A 24,455-nucleotide genomic window follows, 5' to 3' on the forward strand; every position below is an offset into this window, starting at 1 on the left:
GGAGTGCAACGTCACACCTGCTAGCGTGAGTGTGTCTAGCCAGGCTGGGAGGCTGGCTCCAGCTGCAATGTAGACATAATTTGAGTGTTCTCCACCAATAGGTAAGACTTTTTTAGAGTTAATTCGTTAAGCACGAATGGGCTGCAAGCTGAAAAATTCCACTGTGACCCTCTGAGTAGACATTGAAGGGAAAATTCTCAAGCAGCACATGTGCTGGTAAATTGTGTTTTGAATAATCATATTTATGATCTGCTTTATTGCATATGAAAATCATAGACTTCAAATGATCCAAATCAGGGATGTGTGTGTGGGTGTGTGCAGGACCAGCTCCAGCTTCTTTGCCACCCCAAGCAGCGAACAAAAAAAAAAAAAAGCAGCTCTACCATGCCACTTCCTTCTTCATTCTTTAGCAGCAATTTGGCGGCGGATCCTTCCCTCCAAGAGGAACTGAGGGACCTGCCATGAAATTGCCGCTGAAGACCGGGACGTGCTGCCCCTTTCCATTGGCCACCCCAAGCACCTGCTTGCTGTGCTGGTGCCTGGAGCCGGCCGTGTGTGTGTGTGTGTGTGTGTGTGTGTGTGTGTGTGTGTGTGACAAAGAGAGAGAAGTTAATCTTAACAAGCTAATGAACTGCAGAAATAATATTTACCAGGTGATTGTCCATAAGTATTTGTTTGAAATCTTAGAGAAAAAGACAGCCTTTAAGTATCGTGTGAGACAGCTGGTGTGGGAGAAAATATTAGATGTGTCACCCGTGAAGAGTATTGCTGACTATGTCCATTCTGCACCAGGTGAACTTTATAATGTCAGACAAGACAACTCTTGCCGACTTGTTGCAGCTGAATCTACACAATTTTGAGGATGAAGTTCGCAGTATTGTAGACAAGGCTGTGAAAGAATCAGGAATGGAGAAGGTACTGTCTGTGCCTTCAGTTCAATTTCGACCACATCGTTCCTAAAATAGCCTTTCACTCTGATGTAGCACAGTCAGAAGCTATAACTTTCAGTTTTTCACTCTTATGAAAAGGCTGAAGGTTAATGCATAGATTCTCACCCTTCCATGATGTGCTTCCGTGCCAAGACACACATTTTAAGTTCTAGGATTTTTCTTTCCTGAAAAGTTGTTGTTTATTTTCTGTACATTTTGAAAGCTTTAGTGTTTAGAGTATTTCTGGATATCTTTGTATTCAAAGGTATTGAAAGCCCTGGATAGTACGTGGTCAACCATGCAGTTTGAACATGAACCCCATGCTAGAACTGGTACCATGCTGCTCAAATCTGATGAATTACTCATCGAGACCTTGGAGGATAACCAAGTGCAACTTCAGAACCTGATGACTTCCAAGTATCTAGCTCACTTTCTTCAGGAGGTGTCAGGCTGGCAACAGAAATTATCTACTGCTGACTCTGTTATTAGTATCTGGTTTGAAGTGCAGAGAACTTGGAGCCATCTGGAGAGCATCTTCATTGGTTCTGAAGACATCCGGAATCAGTTGCCAGAAGATTCTAAACGTTTTGATTCTATCGATAGAGATTTTAAAGTGAGCAAGTCTGTCACCCCCCTCCCCCACAACAATTCTAGCCTGAAGGACGAATTTAAATTTAATGCATCACAGGTCATCTTTTCTTGCAGGAATTAATGGCTGAAGCAGTAAAAACCCCTAATGTAATTGAAGCAACAAATAAACCAGGCCTTTATGAGAAGTTAGAGGCCTTACAGAAAAGGTTAGAATGATGCCATATTTGGGGGAAAACATTTGGCCAATTTTAAAAACATCCAGATAAATTCTAGCTGCTGGGAGTGAATGCTTTTCTGGATTGGTAATGGGGACTAATAGCCTCACTCCCCTAGATCTCTAGGCCAAATTTAGACCAGATAAGTAGTGACTCTAAGTTTTAGTCTAATGGCCATTCAATAGTCTGTGAAATCAGAGACTAGACTCAGCCCAGTACATGTGTCCAGTTCAAAAAGCAACCATCACAAATGGCCAAATTGTTGGGATCTCAGTAAAGAGGCTAATTATGAAATGGTCATTAAGGCTGAATTACACTAGCTATATTTTCAAAGTGCTGACTCCATTGCTGCCCTCTGAGCCCTAGGCTCTGTAGAGAAGGTTTGAGGCATATTGGTGAAGTCAGATGGGGAAATTGCCACTGCCTGTTCTAAGACTCAATGAAGGCTTTTTTTTCCACTGCAGTCAACGTAGCATGATCACATCACAACCTTTACTTTGCAAAGAATAAAAATATTGCACCTTTTTCCTTTCTTTGTGTTAGCTTGGCACTTTGTGAAAAGGCTTTGGCTGAATATCTAGAGACAAAAAGGTTGGCTTTTCCCAGGTTCTACTTTGTTTCATCTGCAGACCTGCTGGATATTTTATCAAATGGAAATGACCCTGTTGAGGTAGGATTTAAATTTAATGGATAGTCCTTTGTTTCTTACATGAAATCTTTAGAATGTAATTATAATGTTTTTAATCTGAAAGGGTTAACACTGAACCAAATTTATAACTAGGCTTGGAAGGAGTAGATTTTTTATTGGTAAATGTTGGTACACATCAATTTCACAGCACGCACACAACCAACTAAAAAATATTTCCATCAATAAAATTGAAATTTACAGAGAGGCAAAGTAAGAAAAATTCTGCTTGAGAACTTCCTAGAGATTGATTTAAGGATATTGACTGTGTATATTTTGACACATGATGTTGACAGTTTGTGTCTTAATGGTTTAAAGCTTTAACTTGTTGAATCTGTATCTACTGCCTTTATATAATTATTATCTGAAGCCCCCAACAGTTTCCTGCAGCTGTGAAAATTTAAATTGACAAAAATAGAAAAAAATGCTTTAAAATAAATATCAATATTATCCATCAAAATTTATTTAAAAAATCAAATTCTGCCAAGCCTGATTATAACAGTGTGTCAGAGATGCAAGAGTATAAAGAACAGTATGAAAAGTTAATCAAAACTGTAAAATATTTCTGTGCACTGGCAGCAATTCCTGATTTAGCCTTGTGCTGCTTCACTCTAAGGTATGCCGCCACTTGTCTAAACTGTTTGATAGCATGGCTAAGCTAAAGTTCAGAATGGATCCAGACAACAAGCCTTTGAAGATTGGCTTGGGAATGTACAGTAAGGAGGATGAGTATGTGGATTTTGATAAGGAATGTGACTGTTCTGGGCAGGTTAGTGGAGTTATTTACAATTATATTTTAAACATGCAGGTTGAATTGCTCTAATACAAGAATAAAGTGGTTTATGTGACTAAGCCTAAATTCTCCTTGCTGCTCTCAGCTGGGACCTGAACCAGTGAATCAACGGGGAGTCTATTTCCTCTGTCTTGTGTTCATCCTAGTGAGACCAGGCTTCCTCAGTTAGACTTGAAACCATCCCATCTGAGGCAATCCACATAGCTTCTTTCATGTGGAAGATCTCAAAGTTAAGGGAAAAGACCCCCTGAAAAGCCCATCCAGCATCTTGGTTTACACACGCACACGCACGCACGCACACCCCCCATTTGTGCAGGCATGTTGAGTTTTCACATACAGGTGAGTTCCATTGTCTTTGAGATGGCAGCCTAGGGAGGGAATTCTAAAAACACAGCGACAGTGGGGGAACTAATTGACACCTACATCACATGCAATCCAGAAACCTGCGGCAAGAGACAGGGGAGAAGAGCCTAAGTTGTCTGCCTCTGTTTTGTTTCCTCCAAAGCATCGCAGACTGAGGCCTCTCTGCAGGGAAGCCCTTCAGAGGAATGTAGTCCAGGGATGTGGGCCACATATTTATCCCTTACCCAGCAGTGGCCTGTGAGCACAGTGCCAAAGGCAGCCTATTCCTATTTGTGCAGGGACAGGTCTTGGATGGAACTTTGTCCATATATCCCAGCACTTTTTGGGGTCCATTATTCTAAGTGCCAACCAGAATTTGACCCCCAAGGGTTTAAAAGCAGCCCTGATTTCCTGTACAGAAAGTCATGTGACTGATGGATGCCAGGATCTTTGTAAGGTACTTCCTGTTAAGGGAACAACTGCAGTTAAATACCATAGCCCACAGTAAGACTGACAAGTCTACGTCAGCTGCTGTCAATTTAAAAACAGACAAACAAAATAGGCAAGTAATGCTGAAATATACTAGCAGGGACACTTATTAGAATGGTGGGGGCTTTGTACCTAGGTTGAGGTTTGGTTAAATCGAGTGCTCGAGAGAATGTGCTCCACGTTACGCCATGAAATTCCTGAGGCTGTTGTGACATATGAAGAAAAGCCACGAGAGCAATGGTTATTTGATTATCCAGCACAGGTACGGAACTAGTCATGTGATTAGAACATGGGGTTTATTTGATGTATTCAATATGTGCAACACAAATCAAATAAATAGTCAAGTGCAACAGTAATGTCACTGTATGTGCCATAGATACTGTGTTTAACCTTGAAATCTGGAGTATCGCTTTTCTTAGCTAGATATTGAGTGTAACAGTGGTTGTGAGAGGGAGGTGGGCTGGTTTCTGTCCAGGGATCATGTCTGAGATCAATTCAAGTTATAAGAAAACTAGAATTACTGAGTAATGTTGAACAATTAAAGTGTTGTGGTCCCTTTTGAAATCTTGGCTTAGACTGAGACTAGCAAATGATTTAGGGTGAAATCTTGGCTCTGTTGAAATTCCCAGTGGCCTTGCTGGGCCAGAATTTCAGCCCTAGTGTTTAACACAGAAGCAGGGAAATGCAGCCAATCTCCCAGGAGCTGGGGAGGACCATTCTGCACAGGTTGGAGGACAAGGTGCTTAAAACCATGTGGGATGTGTCAGTAGCTTGTGTGTCTGGGGCTCTGTGCCCTACAACAAGGGGGGTGGGGGGGGCGCCACTGTGAGCGATGGAAAGATGTTCCTGGTGTGATGAGCTAAGGGAAGGCCAGTAGGCTCACAGAGAAGCCAAGAGAGCTCAGGATTTTCTGATTTCCTAAGAAAGGTTTGAGTGTGCCTGGGCTGGGCTTAGGTCTAGCTTTGGACCATTTTCTCTTTGATTTTGAGTTTTCTAGTAAACTTTGTTTTATTTGAGACAGTTGAGTCCTCTTCTGTCTGCAGGGGGAGCAGGCAGAACTGTCCTGGAAACAGGAACTGAATCTTGACCTCTGAAGAGAGGCAGTGGGGGTCTGAAGAAGACCCCCTGCTAGGTTTCTTGGCAGAGGTATGGCACAGGGACCCTTCCCTGAAGTGCTTGTCTGAGCATTGGCCATGCTGATGCCTAGAGCATGGGACTAGACCAAAGGCCGCAGGCAAGAGCTGGGGCTGAGGGGCGCAGGTAACAGCATTGTCACTGAACATGAAATATTCTGCCACTGCCTAGTCTGTGACCCTTTTTCTATGTGGTTTATGGTAGATTGCGTTAACCTGCACTCAGATCTGGTGGACAACAGAGGTCGGCATTGCGTTCTCAAGACTGGAGGAAGGTTATGAAAATGCGATTAAAGATTACAACAAAAAGCAGGTGTGTAGCCAGATATTTAGGATTGCACCTATGCTGCAACAAACTCTGTGCAGTCTCCTTAGAATAGCTTTTATCTGGCAGGAAAACTAGGCAAAATATTACGTCACTTTCCTGTGTCAATCCATTCTTTTCTTTCTTAGATTAATCAGTTAAACACGCTGATTACATTACTCATTGGGAACTTAACCTCAGGAGACAGGATGAAGATCATGACAATCTGTACCATAGATGTACATGCCAGAGATGTCGTGGCAAAAATGATCCTTGCTAAGGTATAAGTTACAGGCTATGTTTTCATTGCTTTGTACATTGGTGCTTTCGAACAAATGTTTTCCTGTAATAACTTTTATTATTTTCAAATATTTTAAAAATACTCCAAATGGAGTGGAGCAATAAAGCATGAACAAAATAGTGTTGCTTGCAAATGTAAGAGTACATGTGATCCAGTGAGGTAACAACCGAACAAGGGTTCACAGGAGACTGGGTAATGTATACACGTTCTTTAAACCTTAATGTTTTAAGGGTCTGGTGCCTTGTTCACATTCTGAGCACCACAATAAATAAATAACTCTAATATATATGAGGACACCTGGGGGAATGAATCACTAGGGTGCATTTTCACTGGAAGCAGTCACAGAAAAAGTAAATACATTTTCCATTGGCTCTGCAGGTGGAGAATTCTCAAGCGTTTACCTGGCAGTCCCAGCTCAGACATCGGTGGGATGAAGGAAAAAAGCATTGCTATGCTAATATATGTGATGCTCAACTTCAGTATTCCTATGAATATCTGGGTAACAGCCCTCGACTGGTCATTACTCCACTTACAGACCGGTACGCAAGGTTCAGCTCCTGCATCCGTATCTAACATCCGGGCAGTCAAGATTTGCCTTAAAACTCGACAGCAATTGCGGGAAGTGGCAGTTTGGTAGGCTGGGCAGTGGTGGGTAGGGGACTGTTGCTGGCCATTTAGGCATGATGCACTTGCCTTGCATTTCAGCTGCTACATCACTCTGACCCAGTCCCTTCACCTGATAATGGGGGGTGCACCTGCAGGCCCTGCTGGCACAGGGAAAACTGAGACCACTAAGGACCTGGGCCGAGCTGTAGGGATCATGGTCTATGTCTTCAACTGCTCTGAGCAAATGGACTACAAGGTAAAACTCAAATGAGTGAACGTAATGAATGAGTTCAGTGGACAGGATCCCAGAGCCCCCTCCCCAGGCATTGTCAGGGAGCAGTCCTAGAAGGGGGTGGGGGTGGGGGCATGTTCAAAGTGCTGCTGCATTCTGCCTCTTGCTGGCTGTGAAAAGGCCCCTGGGGGGCCATTGCGGCCCTGAGACTAAATTACACTGGAGGGCAAACCAGCCCCCCAAAGCTCCAGGATTTAGGGAAAGCAAAGATGCTTTGAAGCACCCACTCAGAACCTCCACCCCCAACCTTCTCCCCTGCATTGTGGCTAAGGATCTTGCCTCAAAGGCTTGAGGCTGAAGCAGTCTTGCCCAGGACACACTGATTGGCAAAGTGGTGGTGACAGGGTCACCATGAACTCTGGTCTGCTGGGGAATGGGAGCTGGAGAACTTAGACTAACTATCAGGAAAGGCTTCCTGCCAATGAATGTATAAACCTTTGACAGTCAGCCCGGGGGATCCGTCTCCCTAGAGGTACCTGAAACAAGACAGCACAGACGACTCGCCAATATATCGCAGGGACAAAGCCCAGACTGGCCAGGGGACAGATTAGCAGGTCTAAGAGCCTTGTTCCATCTGAGTTCGTCTGGAGGCTATTAATGGTGTTGGAACCTTCGCAGGCATGAGCCTCTTGGAGACCATCTCTTGGGGAGGGATACAGCAAACGGAGTGCACAGCAAGCTGAATTCCAATATTTTTCCTCCTCCTCATGACAAATTCAATATCTTACCTTCCCAAGCAATGCACAATGTGTGCTGAGGGCAGCAATTGCTAGGAGATTGCATTCTCCTAAATTGGCCCCTCCACCTTGCCTCTGAGCGTCCCCTGCATGAGCTGTGCTAGCTACTCCAATAGTTTGTGGCTTTGCAGCCAAAGTCAGGCTTGGGAACTCAGTGCCATGAGCAGCAGAGCCCTTTCCCACTGGTAATCCTGTCACTTCACACAGTCTGGTAGCTGGGATGAGAACACTTCCTTTCCCACTGCAGTTGCTAGGGAAAAGCCCAGGCGTCAGCGGTACCTCTCCATGCTGTGGAGTGTCATTCACACACCTGTAGTCACTGTGGGTCCATGGGAGTTCTGGCTTTGACTGCAGTGGAAGAACACTCAGTCTGTGGCACCTTATAGACTAACAGACGTTTTGGAGCATGAGCTTTCGTGGGTGAATACCCACTTCCTCAGATGCATGTAATGGAAATATCCAGGGGCAGGTATATATATGTGTGCTAGCCAGCAAGCTAGAGATAACGAGGTCAGTTCAATCAGGGAGGATGAGGCCCTGTTCTAGCAGTTGAGGTGTGAAAACCAAGAGAGGAGAAACTGGTTCTGTAATTGGCAAGCCATTCACAGTCTTTGTTCAATCCTGAGCTGATGGTGTCAAATTTGCAGATGAACTGAAGCTCAGCAGTTTCTCTTTGAAGTCTGGTCCTGAAGTTTTTTTGCTGCAGGATGGCCACCTTAAGGTCTGCAATAGTGTGGCCAGGGAGGTTGAAGTGTTCTCCTACAGGTTTTTGTATCTTGCCATTCCTAATGTCTGATTTGTGTCCATTTATCCTTTTCCGTAGAGACTGTCCAGTTTGGCCGATGTACATAGCAGAGGGGCATTGCTGGCATATGATGGCGTATATTACATTGGTGGATGTGCAGGTGAATGAACCAGTGATGGTGTGGCTGATCTGGTTAGGTCCTGTGATGGTGTCGCTGGTGTAGATATGTGGGCAGAGTTGGCATCGAGGTTTGTTGCATGGATTGGTTCCTGAGCAAGAGTTATTATGGTGTGGTGTGCAGTTACTGGTGAGAATATGTTTCAGGTTGGCAGGTTGTCTGTGGGCAAGGCACAGGCAGAAATCGTGGAACAACAACATCGCTTGCCTCACAACCTAAGTCGTGCAGAACGCAATGCCATCCACAGCCTCAGAAACCACCCTGACATTATCATCAAAGAGGCTGATAAAGGAGGTGCCGTTGTCATCATGAACAGGTCTGACTATCAAAAGGAGGCAGCCAGACAACTCTCCAATACCAAATTCTACAGGCCACTTCCCTCAGATCCCACTGAGGAATACACTAAGAAACTACAGCATCTACTCAGGACACTCCCTACACTAACACCAGAAGAAATCAACATACCCCTAGAGCCCCGACCAGGGTTATTCTATCTACTACCCAAGATCCACAAACCCGGAAATCCTGGACGCCCCATCATCTCGGGCATTGGCACTCTCACTGAAGGACTATCTGGATATATGGACTCTCTACTCAGACCCTATGCCACCAGCACTCCCAGCTATCTCCGCGACACTACTGATTTCCTGAGGAAACTAGAATGCATTGGTGACCTCCCAGAAAACACCATCCTAGCCACCATGGATGTAGAGGCTCTCTACACAAACATCCCACACACAGATGGAATACAAGCTGTCAGGAACACTATCCCTGATGATGCCACAGCACAACTGGCTGCTGAGCTCTGTGCCTTTATACTTACACACAACTATTTCAAATTTGATGACAATATATATCTCCAGATCAGTGGCACTGCTATGGGCACCCGCATGGCCCCACAATATGCCAATATCTTCATGGCCGACCTGGAACAACGCTTCCTCAGCTCTCGTCCACTCACACCCCTTCTCTATCTACGCTACATTGATGACATCTTCATCATCTGGACCCATGGGAAGGAGACTCTGGAAAAATTCCACCATGATTTCAACAGCTTCCACCCCACCATCAACCTCAGCCTGGACCAATCTACACGGGAGGTCCACTTTCTTGACACCACGGTGCAAATAAGTGATGGTCACATTAACACCACCCTATAGCGAAAACCCACCGACCGCTATGCCTACCTTCATGCCTCCAGCTTCCATCCCGGACACATCACACGATCCATTGTCTACAGCCAAGCACTGAGGTACAACCGCATCTGCTCTAACCCCTCAGACAGAGACCAACACCTACAAAATCTTCACCAAGCATTCTCAAAACTACAATACCCGCACGAGGAAATAAGGAAACAGATCAACAGAGCCAGACGTGTACCCAGAAGCCTCCTACTGCAAGACAAACCCAAGAGAGAAACCAACAGGACTCCACTGGCCATCACATACAGCCCCCAGCTAAAACCCCTCCAACGCATCATCAACGATCTACAACCCATCCTGGACAATGATCCCACACTTTCACAGGCCTTGGGTGGCAGGCCAAACCTTGCCCACAGACAACCTGCCAACCTGAAACATATTCTCACCAGTAACTGCACACCACACCATAATAACTCTTGCTCAGGAACCAATCCATGCAACAAACCTCGATGCCAACTCTGCCCACATATCTACACCAGCGACACCATCACAGGACCTAACCAGATCAGCCACACCATCACTGGTTCATTCACCTGCACATCCACCAATGTAATATACGCCATCATATGCCAGCAATGCCCCTCTGCTATGTACATCGGCCAAACTGGACAGTCTCTACGGAAAAGGATAAATGGACACAAATCAGACATTAGGAATGGCAAGATACAAAAACCTGTAGGAGAGCACTTCAACCTCCCTGGCCACACTATTGCAGACCTTAAGGTGGCCATCCTGCAGCAAAAAAACTTCAGGACCAGACTTCAAAGAGAAACTGCTGAGCTTCAGTTCATCTGCAAATTTGACACCATCAGTTCAGGATTGAACAAAGACTGTGAATGGCTTGCCAATTACAGAACCAGTTTCTCCTCTCTTGGTTTTCACACCTCAACTGCTAGAACAGGGCCTCATCCTCCCTGATTGAACTGACCTCGTTATCTCTAGCTTGCTTGCTAGCACACATATATATACCTGCCCCTGGATATTTCCATTACATGCATCTGAGGAAGTGGGTATTCACCCACGAAAGCTCATGCTCCAAAACGTCTGTTAGTCTATAAGGTGCCACAGGGTTCTTTGCTGCTTTTACAGATCCAGACTAACACGGCTACCATCTGATACTCAGTCTGTGTGTCTCAGGCATGTTTTGGCAGGAAGCTGGGACTGGAGCATTTGTTGAGTTCCTGCATTTACAGCTATCTGGACAGCACATGCTGAAACTAGAGGAAAATCCTGGGTAGCTGCAAAGGAGTTTTCGCAAAGGAGGCAAAATTTCCCTACAGGAGGGGGATTTTTCCTCTCTATTTTTGAATGACCCTATGTTGTGTGAGGCTATCCTAGAGAAACAGTGTGTAGTGTAAATGCCAGATTAATTCCTTAGAACTGTTCTTTTTGTAATGAATTCCAATGGTGCAATCAGCCTTCTCCAATCACTTTGCTCTCTAGTCCTGTGGAAATATCTACAAAGGGTTAGCACAGACTGGAGCCTGGGGATGCTTTGATGAATTCAATCGCATTTCAGTGGAAGTTTTATCAGTGATTGCTGTGCAGGTATGAAGTTTTCTCTAGTATCCAGCTATTATTTATGTAAATTACTGTGATGTTGTGGTAAATACTCATCTGTCCTGATTGTGACAATTTCCCTATCTACTTAAGCCATTCAACAAATGCAAGGTGTTATGGGATACTTAGTGAATGGAATTATAATAAAGATATAGGACAATTTAGGCTATGTAATTGCTCTAATATTTGTCCTTAATGCAGATATATATATATATATATATATATATATATATATATATATATATATATATTAAGGCTGCCAAGCAATTAAAAATATTAAGCACGTGATTAAAAAAATTGAGCACTGTTAATAATAGAATACCATTTATTTAAATAGTTTTGGATGTTTTCTACATTTTCAAATATATTGATTTCAACACTGAATACAAAGTGTACAGTGCTCACTTTATTTTTGTTTACAGATATTTGCACTGTAAAAAACAAAAGAAATAGTATTTTTCAATTCACCTGATACAAGTACTATAGTGCGATCTCTTTATCATGAATGTTTATCATGAAAGTCAATGTGCTCCCTGAGAGATCGGTTCCCTCCCCCGACTCAGGCTGAGTAGCACCTTGCTACATGAAATCAATGGGACCACACAGGGAGGGCCAGATTCTGAGTCCCACCCTCAGAATAAGGAGCAGTTACTCACCCAAATAGATCTACTGAAGTCAGTGGGACTACTCGGGAGTAATTCCTAGCGAATGTGAGTACCGGAAATCACAATCTACCTCAGTGTAAGGGTCTCTGCATCCAGCCTGCATTCACTCAATAAGCCCTCCTGTTCATACTTAAAGGGTTTTAAGAGTGCACAGGGAAGTGCTGCTTGGTTGATTTAAGATACAAACTGTAATTCACTACATTGTTGATACTGAATCTTCCTCTTACTTGTGTAGGTAAAATGTGTGCAAGATGCAATTCGTGCCAAAAAGAAAACATTTAATTTCCTTGGAGAGATAATAGCTCTTATACCAACAGTTGGACTATTCATTACAATGAACCCCGGCTATGCAGGCCGGACTGAATTGCCTGAAAATCTAAAGGCTTTATTCAGGTATTTGTGTGTGGATGACTATCATCAGAACCTGGTTGTTAATTGACAGTGTGCTGATTATACACTCTGATTTGCCACCGTGCTGTACCAAGGGCTCTTAACTTTTATTAGAGTGAGAGAGACTGTGTGTGCGCAAACGCATAATGGATATAATATAATGAAGGCGCTATACTGAAAATCCAAACGCACAAAATTCCATCATCTTATAGCTCAGCTCTGTGCATATGTATGTCAGAGAAGGGGACGCAGAGAATGTACGTGTGCAAAGGCTAATTTTCTCCAAATTTGACATGGAACTTTGTGCATCTTGTTTCCTTTAGACCCTGTGCTATGGTTGTCCCAGATTTTGAGCTTATCTGTGAAATCATGCTTGTTGCAGAAGGTTTTCTTGATGCCAGACTTCTTGCTAGAAAGTTTATTACTCTCTATACACTATGCAAAGAGCTACTTTCTAAGCAGGTAATTTAATATTAGTCCCTGGTTCCTTGAGCAGGAAGAGTTTGTCTATTTTAAAATCGGACATAGATATATTTAAAAAAATCACAAGTTATTAGTAGCAACTTGGCCTGTATTTTTCCAAGCATTTTAAGATTGCTGGAAAATTCCACTCAGACACTGATGTGACTTCTGATAGACTCAGCCTGCCTGCGGCATGGACGAAGGTCAGCAGGAAAATGAAGAGATGCAGCACAGTGCTTACTAGTAGAATAAAGCCTATATAGAGGATTCCATCCTCACATTGTTCATGTCAATTGACTTAAAAGCTAATGGAAATCTGCTTCCAGGGAAGCGAAACACACTACTCAGCCAAAGGTTGCTAGGATTTTGTTCACTCCTTTGTTGAATGGAGTTTCCCCTGCAAATACACACACTTAATGGCATTTCTTCTGGGTGCTGTGGAGACTTTCTGGAGTTTGGGTTTTTTGGGAGAGTGTTGTGGTTTTTTTGTTTTTTTTTTTTATTTATTTAAAACTATTTTATTTCACCCGAACGCAATGTAAGGCTTTGCTCACTGTCTGCCAGGATCATTATGACTGGGGCTTGAGAGCTATTAAGTCTGTGCTGGTGGTAGCAGGTTCCTTGAAGAGAAGCGACCCTGGCCGTCCGGAGGATCAAGTCCTAATGAGAGCTTTACGAGACTTCAACATCCCCAAGATTGTGACGGATGACTTGCTAGTGTTCATGGGACTAATTGGAGACCTTTTCCCAGCACTGGACGTACCTAGAAAACGGGATCTGAACTTTGAAAAGGTGAATGCACAGACACGGGCCTTGCTGACCTTTGGTATTCAGATTATTTGTGGGAGGTGGCTCTTGGGTCTCCTATTTTTTCCTCAGAGGGCAATACCTGCCTGGCATGTCCTCCTGCAGCAGGTTGCAGCACAACAAACCTATCTGCCTCCGTTTTCCCTTCAGAGTCTCCAGAAATAGCCTTCAAAGGCTTTCCAATGATATACAGTCCTTACAGGGTTAATTTATTACACATGTCCCATGCACATAAATCATAACAGAAGTCCCACAAGCATAATCCAGAATTCCCCAGCACAGTCCAAACAGTATATGCAACCCACCATGTCCCGCCCGGTGTATCTCACCACACCTAGCTCGCCAGTCCAGCCCCAGTGTCTCTCCCTATGCCTCACTCCCAGCATTCAGCCCTCTCTGGACCTCCAGCTTCAGCTCTCGAGGCATCTCCCTCTGCTGCTCTCAGCCATCAGCCCTGTCTGGCTCAGAAAGGCCAGAGGGCTAGCCCCTTCACCAGCTTCCTAGCCCTCTGCCATTTTCAGCCTTACAGCACTTGCTCTCTAGACCAGGATAGTCAGCAAACTAGCCCCTGTGCTGGGTCCTAGACAGTTCCTCCATCTTCCCAGGGAGGGCCTGCAGATCCTCTCTCTCTCCCCACCAGGCAGCTCTTACTGGCCCATGTCCAGGCTCTCCCACATTTATATGGCCCAGGTGCCTTCTTTTAAACCCAACTGCAGTGAGCTGGTGAGGCACAGGCCTTGCTCTCTCTCAAAGGGCCAGTGTCACCCTGCGATATCCCCCCTTTAACTTGCACCTCACCACCCTCAAAGGCTTTGTGTCATGGTAACCCTGGCCAAGAAGAGCTTGAAGTGACTCTTTCAAGTTCTTTGCTGCGGGCCAGACAGAAGGGGTAATCTCAGAACGACGTGTGGTGTGTCTGACCTGTGCGGTGCTCCTTCACCCTACCGTCCTGAAGATCAAGGGCTGTCTCAAAACCGGAGCTCAGACCCTTGTGCAGTACGAGTTCCTGTCTGGCCCTAGTGGAGCAATGGGTAGTGCCTAAGAGCCAGCCAAGAGTGCGGCCTCCTGTATTAATTTAGATGGAATCAATGGGCCTAAAGAATCAAAAGTGTTCACCTGACCCTCTCACTGTCCAGCATTAAACAGGGTTTGGTACACAGACCACGGCCTGCTCAGCACCACTGAACACTTGCAGGCTTTTATTTTAGATACAGAAAAGAAGGGGGAGTGTTGTTTGAAATGTCAAGTATTAACTCAGGCTTTCATTTTAACAACACCCCTTATTCCCTCTCCCTCTAGCTATAGAGAGTCTTAGAAAGAACGCTCTCCCCTTGTTTGACAGCCTCTGAGATGGCAATAACGGTCCGTTTTCGGGAAGAGGGGAAGTTAGCTGCAATGAGCTGGAGCTGCTGTTCTTGCTGTTGTTGCTTAAGTCTGACCCCATTTCCTAGAAGATAAAACGAGACAAACACACACAAGAGGGGACAGTAATGGACAGTAAGGGAGAAAATACAGCATCTGTCTCTGGTGTTGATTCCCACTTGCAGCCTCCTTGCTGGAAAGACACATGGACGGCACATGCTCTTATCAGCCACTCTGACACACTTAGCAAAGTTGAACCAACATTGAGCTAGGTAGGGCACTGCCTTTAGCTGCCTCTTTCTGGTCACAGGCTGACAAAAGTGTTTCAAAATATAGTCTTCGCCAGCTAAGCAGAAGGCAAAAGGAGAGGGATAGAGAAGGGAAGAAATAAAGTGAGGAAGGGAAAGCGGGGAGCAGTGGCTGAGGTGGGGGCAGGACAAAGTCTCATATCCCAGATGGTGTTTAGGATTCAGCCAGAGCCAGTGGGATGGGTGAGGGTATCTAGGTCCCTCTCTTGGCCCAGACTAGTCAGGACATCTCTCAGAATTAGGACAACAGACAAAATGGTGTCATGCTGGATCCCAGAAGACGGTTGGAGGTGGCAGCCTTGGCGGGGAAGGTAATTCCTTCCCCTCTTTCAGTCAACATTGTGGTAACCAGCTTGTCCCCCAAAGACTCCCTCAAAAGGGAGCGACGAGTCCTTCCATTATTGTGTCCATCAATTATGCCAAATCTCTGACACACCAATTTTGGTTCACTGATTTCCAGTCACACCCTTCTCTTGTTCAGCAGGCATGCTCTTAACACAATCCTCGAGTTATTGCAGGAGGCCTTTTGGTTTGGATTAGCTCAGTCTCTCTGTCTCCCTTTTCCCACCAGTGTGTGGTGTTATCCGTTACTGTGACACTATATGAACATTCACTCGCTTTTTCCACAGCTGAGCTCACAATTTGGGAAGTGGGAGAATTGAAGTAAACTGCCAATCAGCACAGGGCAGAGAAAGCCCTGTTGAAACTTCTCTGGGTGTCCCATGATCCCTGCTTTGGCTGTTTCTGCAGCTGCTCCAACCAGCTGGAGTCTCTTGGTGGTTCTTCCCAAGGACGTAGTAGCTGCAATCTGTATAGTGACTCTGTGTTCTGTGCAGTGGCTCAGGACAAGCTCTCATATCTTTTCTGAACTTCATAGATTATTAAGCAGTCCATCCTTGAGCTCAAGCTGCAAGCAGAGGAGAGCTTTGTGCTGAAGGTGGTGCAGCTTGAGGAGCTGCTCCAAGTGAGACACTCGGTGTTTGTCATTGGCAACGCAGGCAGTGGCAAGTCCCAGGTACGGGGCAGCGGGGAGAGGGCGGGGAGACTAAATGGACAGAGATTTCTTGCAGCAGCTTTTTCCAAACTCTAGGAGCGAGTGAACCCTTCTCCGATTAAAATACACTTCCTAGTATCCTCACTTCTCCCACCTCAGATGTCTAATGCTGACCAGGAGCAGGCAAAACCTTGGAACTATGAGCAAGCCTAATTATGACATTTCCAAAAGCAAAGTGTAATGGTAAAGGAAGTGCAACTTCTGCATGCCTCCTCATTCCCTGGGGCACAAGGTCTGTGCTGCTGGTAGAAGTAGTGGGAGCCACGATCCACAACCATGTGGCCAGTGCATTACGCATGGGTAGGAAATTCATGTTCCTCCCCTGGCACCTGGGGATCCAAACCCACTACGTCAATCGGAGTCTTTCCACTGATTTCACTGGGTTTGGAATGAGACCTGTAGAGAGGACAGTAGGAGCCCAGCCTGTTAGCAGGGGAGGCTAAGAGTGGAGGAGTATCAGCAAGGGGAGATTGCTGATCATTCAAGAAGGCTGCATGTCAGTTCTTCATGAAAAGAGTGGAGCTGGCACTTTCACTTCGGAGAGCCAGTTCGTTTCAGAGTGGAGAGAGCAGTGTGCTCTAGGGTGGGAGATTGCCTGCTCTGAAGGAAACATCCATCATCTTGTTCAGCAGCTGTTCACTGGCTTACAGCCGTTCGGAGGAGCCCAGACATCATCAGTGGTTCCAGGGCCTCCATTTATGACATAGGGTCAAAGACTATCAGATAAGGGGGAAGACTACCACTCTCTTCTGTGGCTTTCATTGCTTGGTCCCGAGAGACCATGTCAAAGGATGTAGATACCTTCTTTAGAGAACCGCAATCCTGTATGAGCATGTCCAGGTTTCCTTGCAGGTACTGAAATCCCTGAATAAGACTTACCAAACCTTGAAAAAAAGGCCTGTTGCTGTGGACCTTGACCCTAAAGCTGTAACCTGTGATGAGCTATTTGGAGTCATTCATCCAGCTACTAGAGAATGGAAAGATGGTAAGAAATCGACCATCTTCCAATCAATGCACTCTAATAGTGTTTGAGTAGGTGCATTTACTGTAAATTATACTGAATGAAAATGGTGGCATTTAAAAAAACCTCAGCAAGCAGTTCATTCATAACAATACCTAAACCTTTTAAAAATGACTGTAGAAATGGGAAGATCTTTTCTTTGGCTTCTCCCTAGAATTAGAAGTGGAATGTTTTTAGCAAGACTGGCAGGTTTATTGAGGAAATATTGTGGCTGCTTCTTGACCACCTCCTCCTGAACAATTTAGCTTAAATGAAGAAAACAAGTACTAGAAAGAAAAACCAAGCAACGACACTGTTTGTGTTGGGCAGGTCTGTTTTCTACAACAATGCGAGACCTGGCGAACATCACTCACCTGGGTCCCAAATGGATCATTCTCGATGGAGATATAGATCCCATGTGGATTGAATCTCTGAATACTGTCATGGATGATAATAAGGTCAGTGCTGAGATGCTGCTGGAATTAAAAATCAGAGAACTTCACTTGAGGAGTGTTTTAAATTAACCATCTTGTGTGTGTTTCTGCTCCTGTGGAATGAAGTGGTTTTTTCTATCTGGTTGCCTTCCTTTTAGGTGCTCACCTTAGCGAGCAATGAGCGAATCCCATTAAATCCCACCATGAGACTCCTCTTTGAGATCAGCCACCTGAGGACAGCAACGCCAGCAACAGTATCCAGGGCTGGAATTCTCTATATCAACCCTGCAGATCTGGGCTGGAACCCGTGAGTTCTGGTTCACATTCCCTGCTTTGAAGTGTGAATGCCGTGCATTTCAAAATGCAGGATGGTTTTCCATAGCACAGCAGGAAAAGGTTTAGTACTGTTGTATTTACTTATGCCATATGTTGAAATGTGAAATATGTCCATTATTTTGTAGTGTGGTGAGCAGCTGGATTGAGAAGCGAAATGTACAGTCTGAAAAAGCAAACTTAATGATTCTGTTTGATAAATACCTGCCTACATGTCTAGATAAACTGAGGTTCGGGTTCAAGAAGATTACCCCAGTCCCTGAAATTACTGTCATACAAACCATACTGTATCTGCTGGAATGTCTCCTGACTCCAACTAACACGCCTCCAGACTCCTCAAAAGAGCTATATGAACTGTACTTTGTTTTTGCGTGTTTCTGGGCATTTGGAGGAGCAATGTTTCAAGACCAGGTTAGTGACAGCTTGTAAAATAAGGCCAGTTCAACTTGGATAGTAACAAAAAATTTTCTTTTTAGATCTCTTCGCTTAAACAGGCTGAAGTGTTGACCCCAGAGTTAATGCCACTCAATCTCCTGTCCTTTTTTAGTTTATTTTGTTCTGAAATATCTCATGCTTAGGCTAAGCCTACAGTAGAATTTGTCTGGAAAATGTTGAGGAAATCAAACAAGATTTCTGGGGTTTGTGACTGATTAAAAAAAAGCGGTTTGTCTTTTAAATGATTTTTGATTTCTGAGTCACAGAAAACAAAAAGAGCAAAAGGGAATTTAGTTCATAGTTGCAGTGAAATGGGGATTCTTTCATCTTCTGCTGAAGCATCTGGTTCTAGCCACTATTAAAGACTGACAGGACACAGGCCTAGATGGACCATGGCTCTGATCCAGTCTGGCAGTTCCTACGTTCTGAACACAAGAGCAGCGTTGGCTGCCGTAGTGTTTATGGGGAATCCATTCCGAGATCTGTGCCAGTCTTTTAGAGTAGCAAGTACAGCAGCGAGGTCACATGAGTCCTTTCCAGGCTTTGGTTCTGACTGGTGGGAGTTCCCTTAGCTACAAAGAGTGGGGTGCATGTGTGCTGCAGGATGGACCCAGTAGCCTGGGGACTCTCACTTTAAGCAGTGTCTGAGAGGTTCATCAACAAGAACCAGAAAACAAACAAAACCCCACAACATAAGAAAAGAAGAGATGAGCTGCCCATAAGAACAATAGTCTCCCTACTGTACTGGCAGAGACCTCATCACTGCAGCGAATGTGCCCAGCTACGCCAGACTGCATCAGAGAGCCTGAACATGTTTGTCTGATGTTTTAAAAAAACAGAACACACAGAAGAGTCTTCACAAAACACTGCTAACCAAGGTTCTGTGACAAGAAATCTATCCAGGTGCAACAAAGTGGGACTGTTCTTAATGCTTCCTCTGAATACTGTGTGGGTGCCTCAGTTTCCCCTATGCATTTCTTAAGTCTCCAGCATGCATAAATGGCTGACACTCTGTCTCCTGGCAACAAACGGCTCTGGCCCTTCCCTCCTGCAGGGGGATGGCCAAAGGTGAACAAAGAGATCAGGTGACCTCTTGGCTCGGGAACGAGACAAAGGCCAGAAAGGAGGGACTGGAGGGGGTTTCAGTTTGGAGCTGGCTGGGAACGGGAAGTGAGGGCTGACGGGGTTGTCTGGCTCGCTGGGCCCCAGAATGGACCCGGCTGAGGGGTCCCGTTCTCTGTACCTACAAGCTCTGTGTTAGACCGTGTTCCTGTCATCTAATAAACCTGTTTTCTGGCTGGCTAAGAATCACATCTGACTGTGAAGTGGGGGTGCAGGACCCTCTGGCTTCCCCAGGACCCTGCCAGGGCAGACTCATTGTGGGAAACGCACGGAGGGGCATATGCTGAATGCTCCAAGGTCAGACCCAGGAAGGTGAAGCCGTGTGACCTTCTTGCCCTGAAGACAGTCTGCTCCAAGGGAGAGGAGGCTCCCCAAAGTCCTGACTGGCTTTATAGGGAGCAGTTCCAGAGCATCGCCTGGGGACTCTGTGACACCAGAGTCTACCTCATCTCTCACAGCTACACAGTACGCTTTGCTAGACTGCAGTCTCCACTTAAAGAAAAAAAAAATCCGAACTGTCCTGAGTTTCCTGTCCATGAATCTCATTCCCATTTGAGACACAGATGGGAACTTTGGCTTGAAAGGTTAGAAAGGCTGTTTGTTGTGATGAAGAAAGCTGAATCTACCACAAAAAAAGCTATGATCCTACACTTTTCTGGAAGTGAGATGTGCCATATTTTTAAAACATTGCCTGACATTAGGGGTAGCAAGGAATAAGAAAGCAAAACCTGCACTTACGAGGTTCTTTAAACCACATAAAAACATTAACTATGATCAATATACCTTCTGTCAAGCACATCAGTGAGAAAGGGAAAGCATGTATGAGTATCATGCTCACCTACGTCACCTTGCTAGTTCATGTGAGTTCACAAAGGTGGGTCACAAGATACGAGGCCAAATGATACAAGGATGTTTGTCGGATAAGCTGAGAAGACAAACTCTCCAAGACACCCCCACAAATGACTTGTCAGATTACTGGACACTGCTTGAGCAAGCAAGTTTTCAGAAACACATGCTCAACAACTAGAGCAATGACACCTGGCACCAAGCCCAGAGACAGCACATGTACTGCACGCTAAGAACTCAGTCAGGAATTGTGTGTGGCATGCTCAAGATGGTAACCAACCCCAGAAAATGCAGGGTCCAGCCACAAAGATGACAAGTATAAAATGTTACAAATGTGGAGGCTCATACTCACACCAAGGTGATTGCTCAGCAAAAGGGGTCCTCTGTCATACACATGGAAAACAAAACTACTCTGCAAAAGTCAATAGCTCTCCTATTCTCCCACAAGTCAAGACAAATTTACAACAAAAATTGAATGAATGCACTCCAAGCTGACACCTCAGAAAATCACCATGCTTACATTTTCACACTATTCCCGGAGAGAACCAAGTCTTCTGAACACAGAGTTGAGCCACAATGCCACATCATCATACGAGGATATGAGACTGACGTTTTAATTGACACTGGCGCATCAGTGAATGTGATGGATCAACATACGTATGATGGCATGCCACAGAAACCGCTCATACAACCGATGGCAGAAAAAGTATACGCCTATGGAAATCTAGCCCCACTGACAATGTGTTGTGTAGTCTCGGCTCATTTTGTATTTAAGGACTGGTCTGTTACCAGTGCAATGTACTTGGTGTCCTAATATCACAGATACACTGATTAATTATGCCATCCAAAGAGTACAGCCTAACAGGCTAAATCAACTTGTCCAGTCTTGAGAATATGTTCATAAGAGTAGGAAAGTTGACGAGAGAGCAAATAAAATGGCACTTTGACGATATGGTTCAGTCCATAGCAGTATCACACAGACACATTCCTTTCCATGTCAATGAGCTGATGGAAGAAGAACTAGCACACTTAGAAGAGCTTGACATCACTGAATGAGTGGAAGGCCCCATACCATGGGTTTCCCCTATAGTAGTGGCCCAGAAACCAAACCAATCAAACAAAATCCATATTTGCGTGGATATACATTTATGCGGCTATCAAGTGTGAGTGACACGTCACCCCCACTGTATATGACAATAGTGCAGATCTAAATGAAGCAAAGTTTTTTCTCCCAGTGGGATACCATCAACTTGAGCTCCATCTAGAGTCAAGATGCATAACAACTCCATGACACATGTGGGTCTACACCACTATAAACAACACAGTTGTGGCATTCTTCAGCCTCAGAAATATTTCAAAACATCATACGTGAGGTACTAGTTGGAATCCCTGTAGCGCTTAATGTGAGTGATGACACATTAGTATTTGGCACCAATCTGAAGAGCACAACACTTAACTAGCAGCTGGTTTTGAACGACTGCAGGAACAGAATCTCACAGGAACCCCAGACAAATGTGGGTACAATAAACCCACATTAGAATTTTTTGGATACACATTCTCCAAAGATGGGTCTTCAGCAGATCCTAAGAAAGTGAAGGACATACATAATGCCACCATGTCCACAACCTCCAGTGAGATTTGTAGCCTACTAGGGCTTGCAAATTACTGTGGCAGATTCATTCCAAGTTTAGCTACCATTACACAGCTTCTGAAAGATCTTACCAGGAAAGGTTAAACATGGGTTTAGTCAGGTGAACATCAGCATATATTTGAGGAACTAAAGAAATCCCTTACCAGTGATGTAGTCATGTCATATTTTGATTCTGGTAAGAGAAGTTAACTTTTATTAGATGCCAGCCCTGTTGGATTAGGAACAGTCCTCACACAGCTTGACCAGCGTGATCAAACTTACACCACTGCTTATGCCAGGAAGGCTCTTTTGTTCACTAAACAACGATTATCTCAGATGGAAAGAGAAGCTCTTGCTGTAGAATGGGGACAATCCCATTTTCATTTATACACTTACAAATGTCATTTCACAATTCAGAATAATTGTGAATCTCTTGAATTTATGTTCAACAATCCCTCTTTTTGCCCACCAGGTCCCACTGAGCAGCAGATGACTACCTAGTTATCTATCATCCTGGAAAGGATAACCCTGCTGACTGGTTCTCCAGGCACACAGCTAGCAATTGTAACACTCCAGAGAAAGCAGCAGTGCATGTAAACGTCATCCTCTCACACACAATTCCCTAAGTTCTCTTGTTAAAAACCTCCAAAGAATCTGACACAAGTCTCCAAATGGTCATCAAAATTGTTTAAAGTGGTCAATGGAAAGAACTTCGGTGTAGCCTCCAACAATTGATTCCTGCAGTACAAGCTGTTCTATAATTGTTTGCCCATGTTACAGGTGAGTTTACCATCACAGGTGGTGATCGCCTACTCTGAGATAGAAGACTTCCTCTTCCATGTTTGTGGTGGGATCACATGTTTAGTTTGGCTCACAAAGGTCACCGTGGACTGGTAGAAACAAAATCCTTGGTCAGAGAAAAAGCCAAGTTCTTTGGGATTGATAGCCTTACTGAAACATACATCCTGCAGACTATGCCAGGCAACAGTTCTTCAAAATCACACTCCTCCTGGATCTCCCCTGCCCACATCCCCTTGGATTAAAATTAGCAGGGGTTTTTGTGATTTCCCTAATAGAAAACATTTGCTGGTTGTTATAGGTGACTGTTCTCATTACCCACAAGTTGAGAGGGTCAGTACTACTTCTGCCAAGATTTTGTCAGCCTGTGGAATACCCATCTTTATTAAAGCTGACAATGGTCCTCCTTTTCAAGGCTCACAATTCACCCAATTTCAGATATCGTAAACTTACTCCAAAACGGCCACAAGCCAATGGAGAAGTGGAGAGGTTTATGCGAACACTCGAGAAAGCGCTGCGAATTACTGCAGCAGACAGATTAGACATGCACAGGAGTTACTTCGTTTCCTCCGTAGTTATCAAACCACGTCCCACTGTTCTCCTGGCACAGCAACAGCAACTGTCCTGTTCGGCAAACTGCTAAGAACAAAATTACCACAAGTTGAGAGAAGGGCAGATGATGAATCTCTGCATCAGCATGACAATGAAATGAAGCTCATCACATAAAAATATGCCAACTACCGCAGACAGGCTAGGACCATATGTTTCAGTGTGAGAGACGTAGTTCTTGTCAGAAACTTCCAGCTTCACAACAAACTCTGTGCTCTTTTATCCTTAGCCATATACGGTTACAGTGGGTCAAAGGCGTGATGATCCCTACTGAGAGAGGATCCCATAAAATCACGTGAAATGCGTCTCAGATGAAACCACTTTGTGGCACTCAGTATGTTCCTGTTCTGCAAGACGATGCTGCTGACAGCCTTACGGAGACTGAGGGTCTGGCTACACGTGCAGATGTAGAGCATTGTGAGTTACACCCGCTTTCGGAGGGTGCAGTAGGGAAAGCATGGCAGTCTGTCCACACTGACAGCTGCTTGCGCACTGGCGTGGCCACATTTGCGGCACTTGCAGCAGCAATGGGAGCGGTGCATTATGGGCAGCTATCCCAGCATGCAAGTGGCTGCAACATGCTTTTCAAATGGGGGGGGGTGGAATGTGACAAGGAGGGTGTTGTGTGTGGCAGGAGAAAGAGAGTGGGTTTTTAGGGGGCTGAGAGCATGTCAGCATGCTGACTTGTAAGTTCAGACAGCAGCAGACTTCCCACTCCCCTCCACCCTTCTCTCTCTCTCTCTCTCACACACACAGCATTCCACAGTAATGGCTTGCATGACAGCTGTCAGAAATGGAGCTTTGAAAGGGCATTTCCGCATTCCTACAGGAGTTCAAAACAATGACAAGAGTGGCCACTTGACTTAAGGGGTTATGGGACGTTTCCGGAGGCTGCTCAGAGCGCAGGAACCCAGCACCTCGTTCACACTGACACCCGTGCGTTGTAGCCAAGGCGCAGCAAATGTTATTCCTCTTGCTGAGGTGGAGTACTAGCAGCGCTGTAGCCGCAGAGCCAGAGGGCTCTATGTGCCTTGCCAGTGTAGACGGGGAGTGAGCTAGTGCACCCAGGGCTCCTTTATTGTGCTGTAACTCGCACGT

At 45.0% G+C, this 24,455-nt stretch overlaps 1 protein-coding gene across 1 annotated transcript in view; it reads left to right on the forward strand.

Annotated features, from left to right (window-relative positions):
* DNAH17 (dynein axonemal heavy chain 17) overlaps positions 1 to 24,455 on the forward strand; it is a 103,247-nt gene that overhangs the window by 27,675 nt on the left and 51,117 nt on the right. Inside the window, exons 26-44 of the mRNA XM_050919908.1 lie at positions 793 to 915; positions 1,195 to 1,542; positions 1,635 to 1,726; positions 2,279 to 2,405; positions 3,037 to 3,189; positions 4,181 to 4,306; positions 5,383 to 5,490; positions 5,631 to 5,762; positions 6,161 to 6,321; positions 6,488 to 6,644; positions 10,986 to 11,090; positions 12,003 to 12,160; positions 12,481 to 12,619; positions 13,184 to 13,411; positions 15,974 to 16,111; positions 16,991 to 17,135; positions 17,481 to 17,608; positions 17,743 to 17,891; positions 18,046 to 18,328. Coding sequence (XP_050775865.1) covers positions 793 to 915; positions 1,195 to 1,542; positions 1,635 to 1,726; positions 2,279 to 2,405; positions 3,037 to 3,189; positions 4,181 to 4,306; positions 5,383 to 5,490; positions 5,631 to 5,762; positions 6,161 to 6,321; positions 6,488 to 6,644; positions 10,986 to 11,090; positions 12,003 to 12,160; positions 12,481 to 12,619; positions 13,184 to 13,411; positions 15,974 to 16,111; positions 16,991 to 17,135; positions 17,481 to 17,608; positions 17,743 to 17,891; positions 18,046 to 18,328 — 3,000 coding nt within the window. The remainder of the gene's footprint in view (positions 1 to 792; positions 916 to 1,194; positions 1,543 to 1,634; positions 1,727 to 2,278; positions 2,406 to 3,036; positions 3,190 to 4,180; positions 4,307 to 5,382; positions 5,491 to 5,630; positions 5,763 to 6,160; positions 6,322 to 6,487; positions 6,645 to 10,985; positions 11,091 to 12,002; positions 12,161 to 12,480; positions 12,620 to 13,183; positions 13,412 to 15,973; positions 16,112 to 16,990; positions 17,136 to 17,480; positions 17,609 to 17,742; positions 17,892 to 18,045; positions 18,329 to 24,455) is intronic.

This window comes from Gopherus flavomarginatus, chromosome 12, assembly GCF_025201925.1.
Source record: "Gopherus flavomarginatus isolate rGopFla2 chromosome 12, rGopFla2.mat.asm, whole genome shotgun sequence".
Classification (NCBI taxonomy): domain Eukaryota; kingdom Metazoa; phylum Chordata; order Testudines; family Testudinidae; genus Gopherus; species Gopherus flavomarginatus.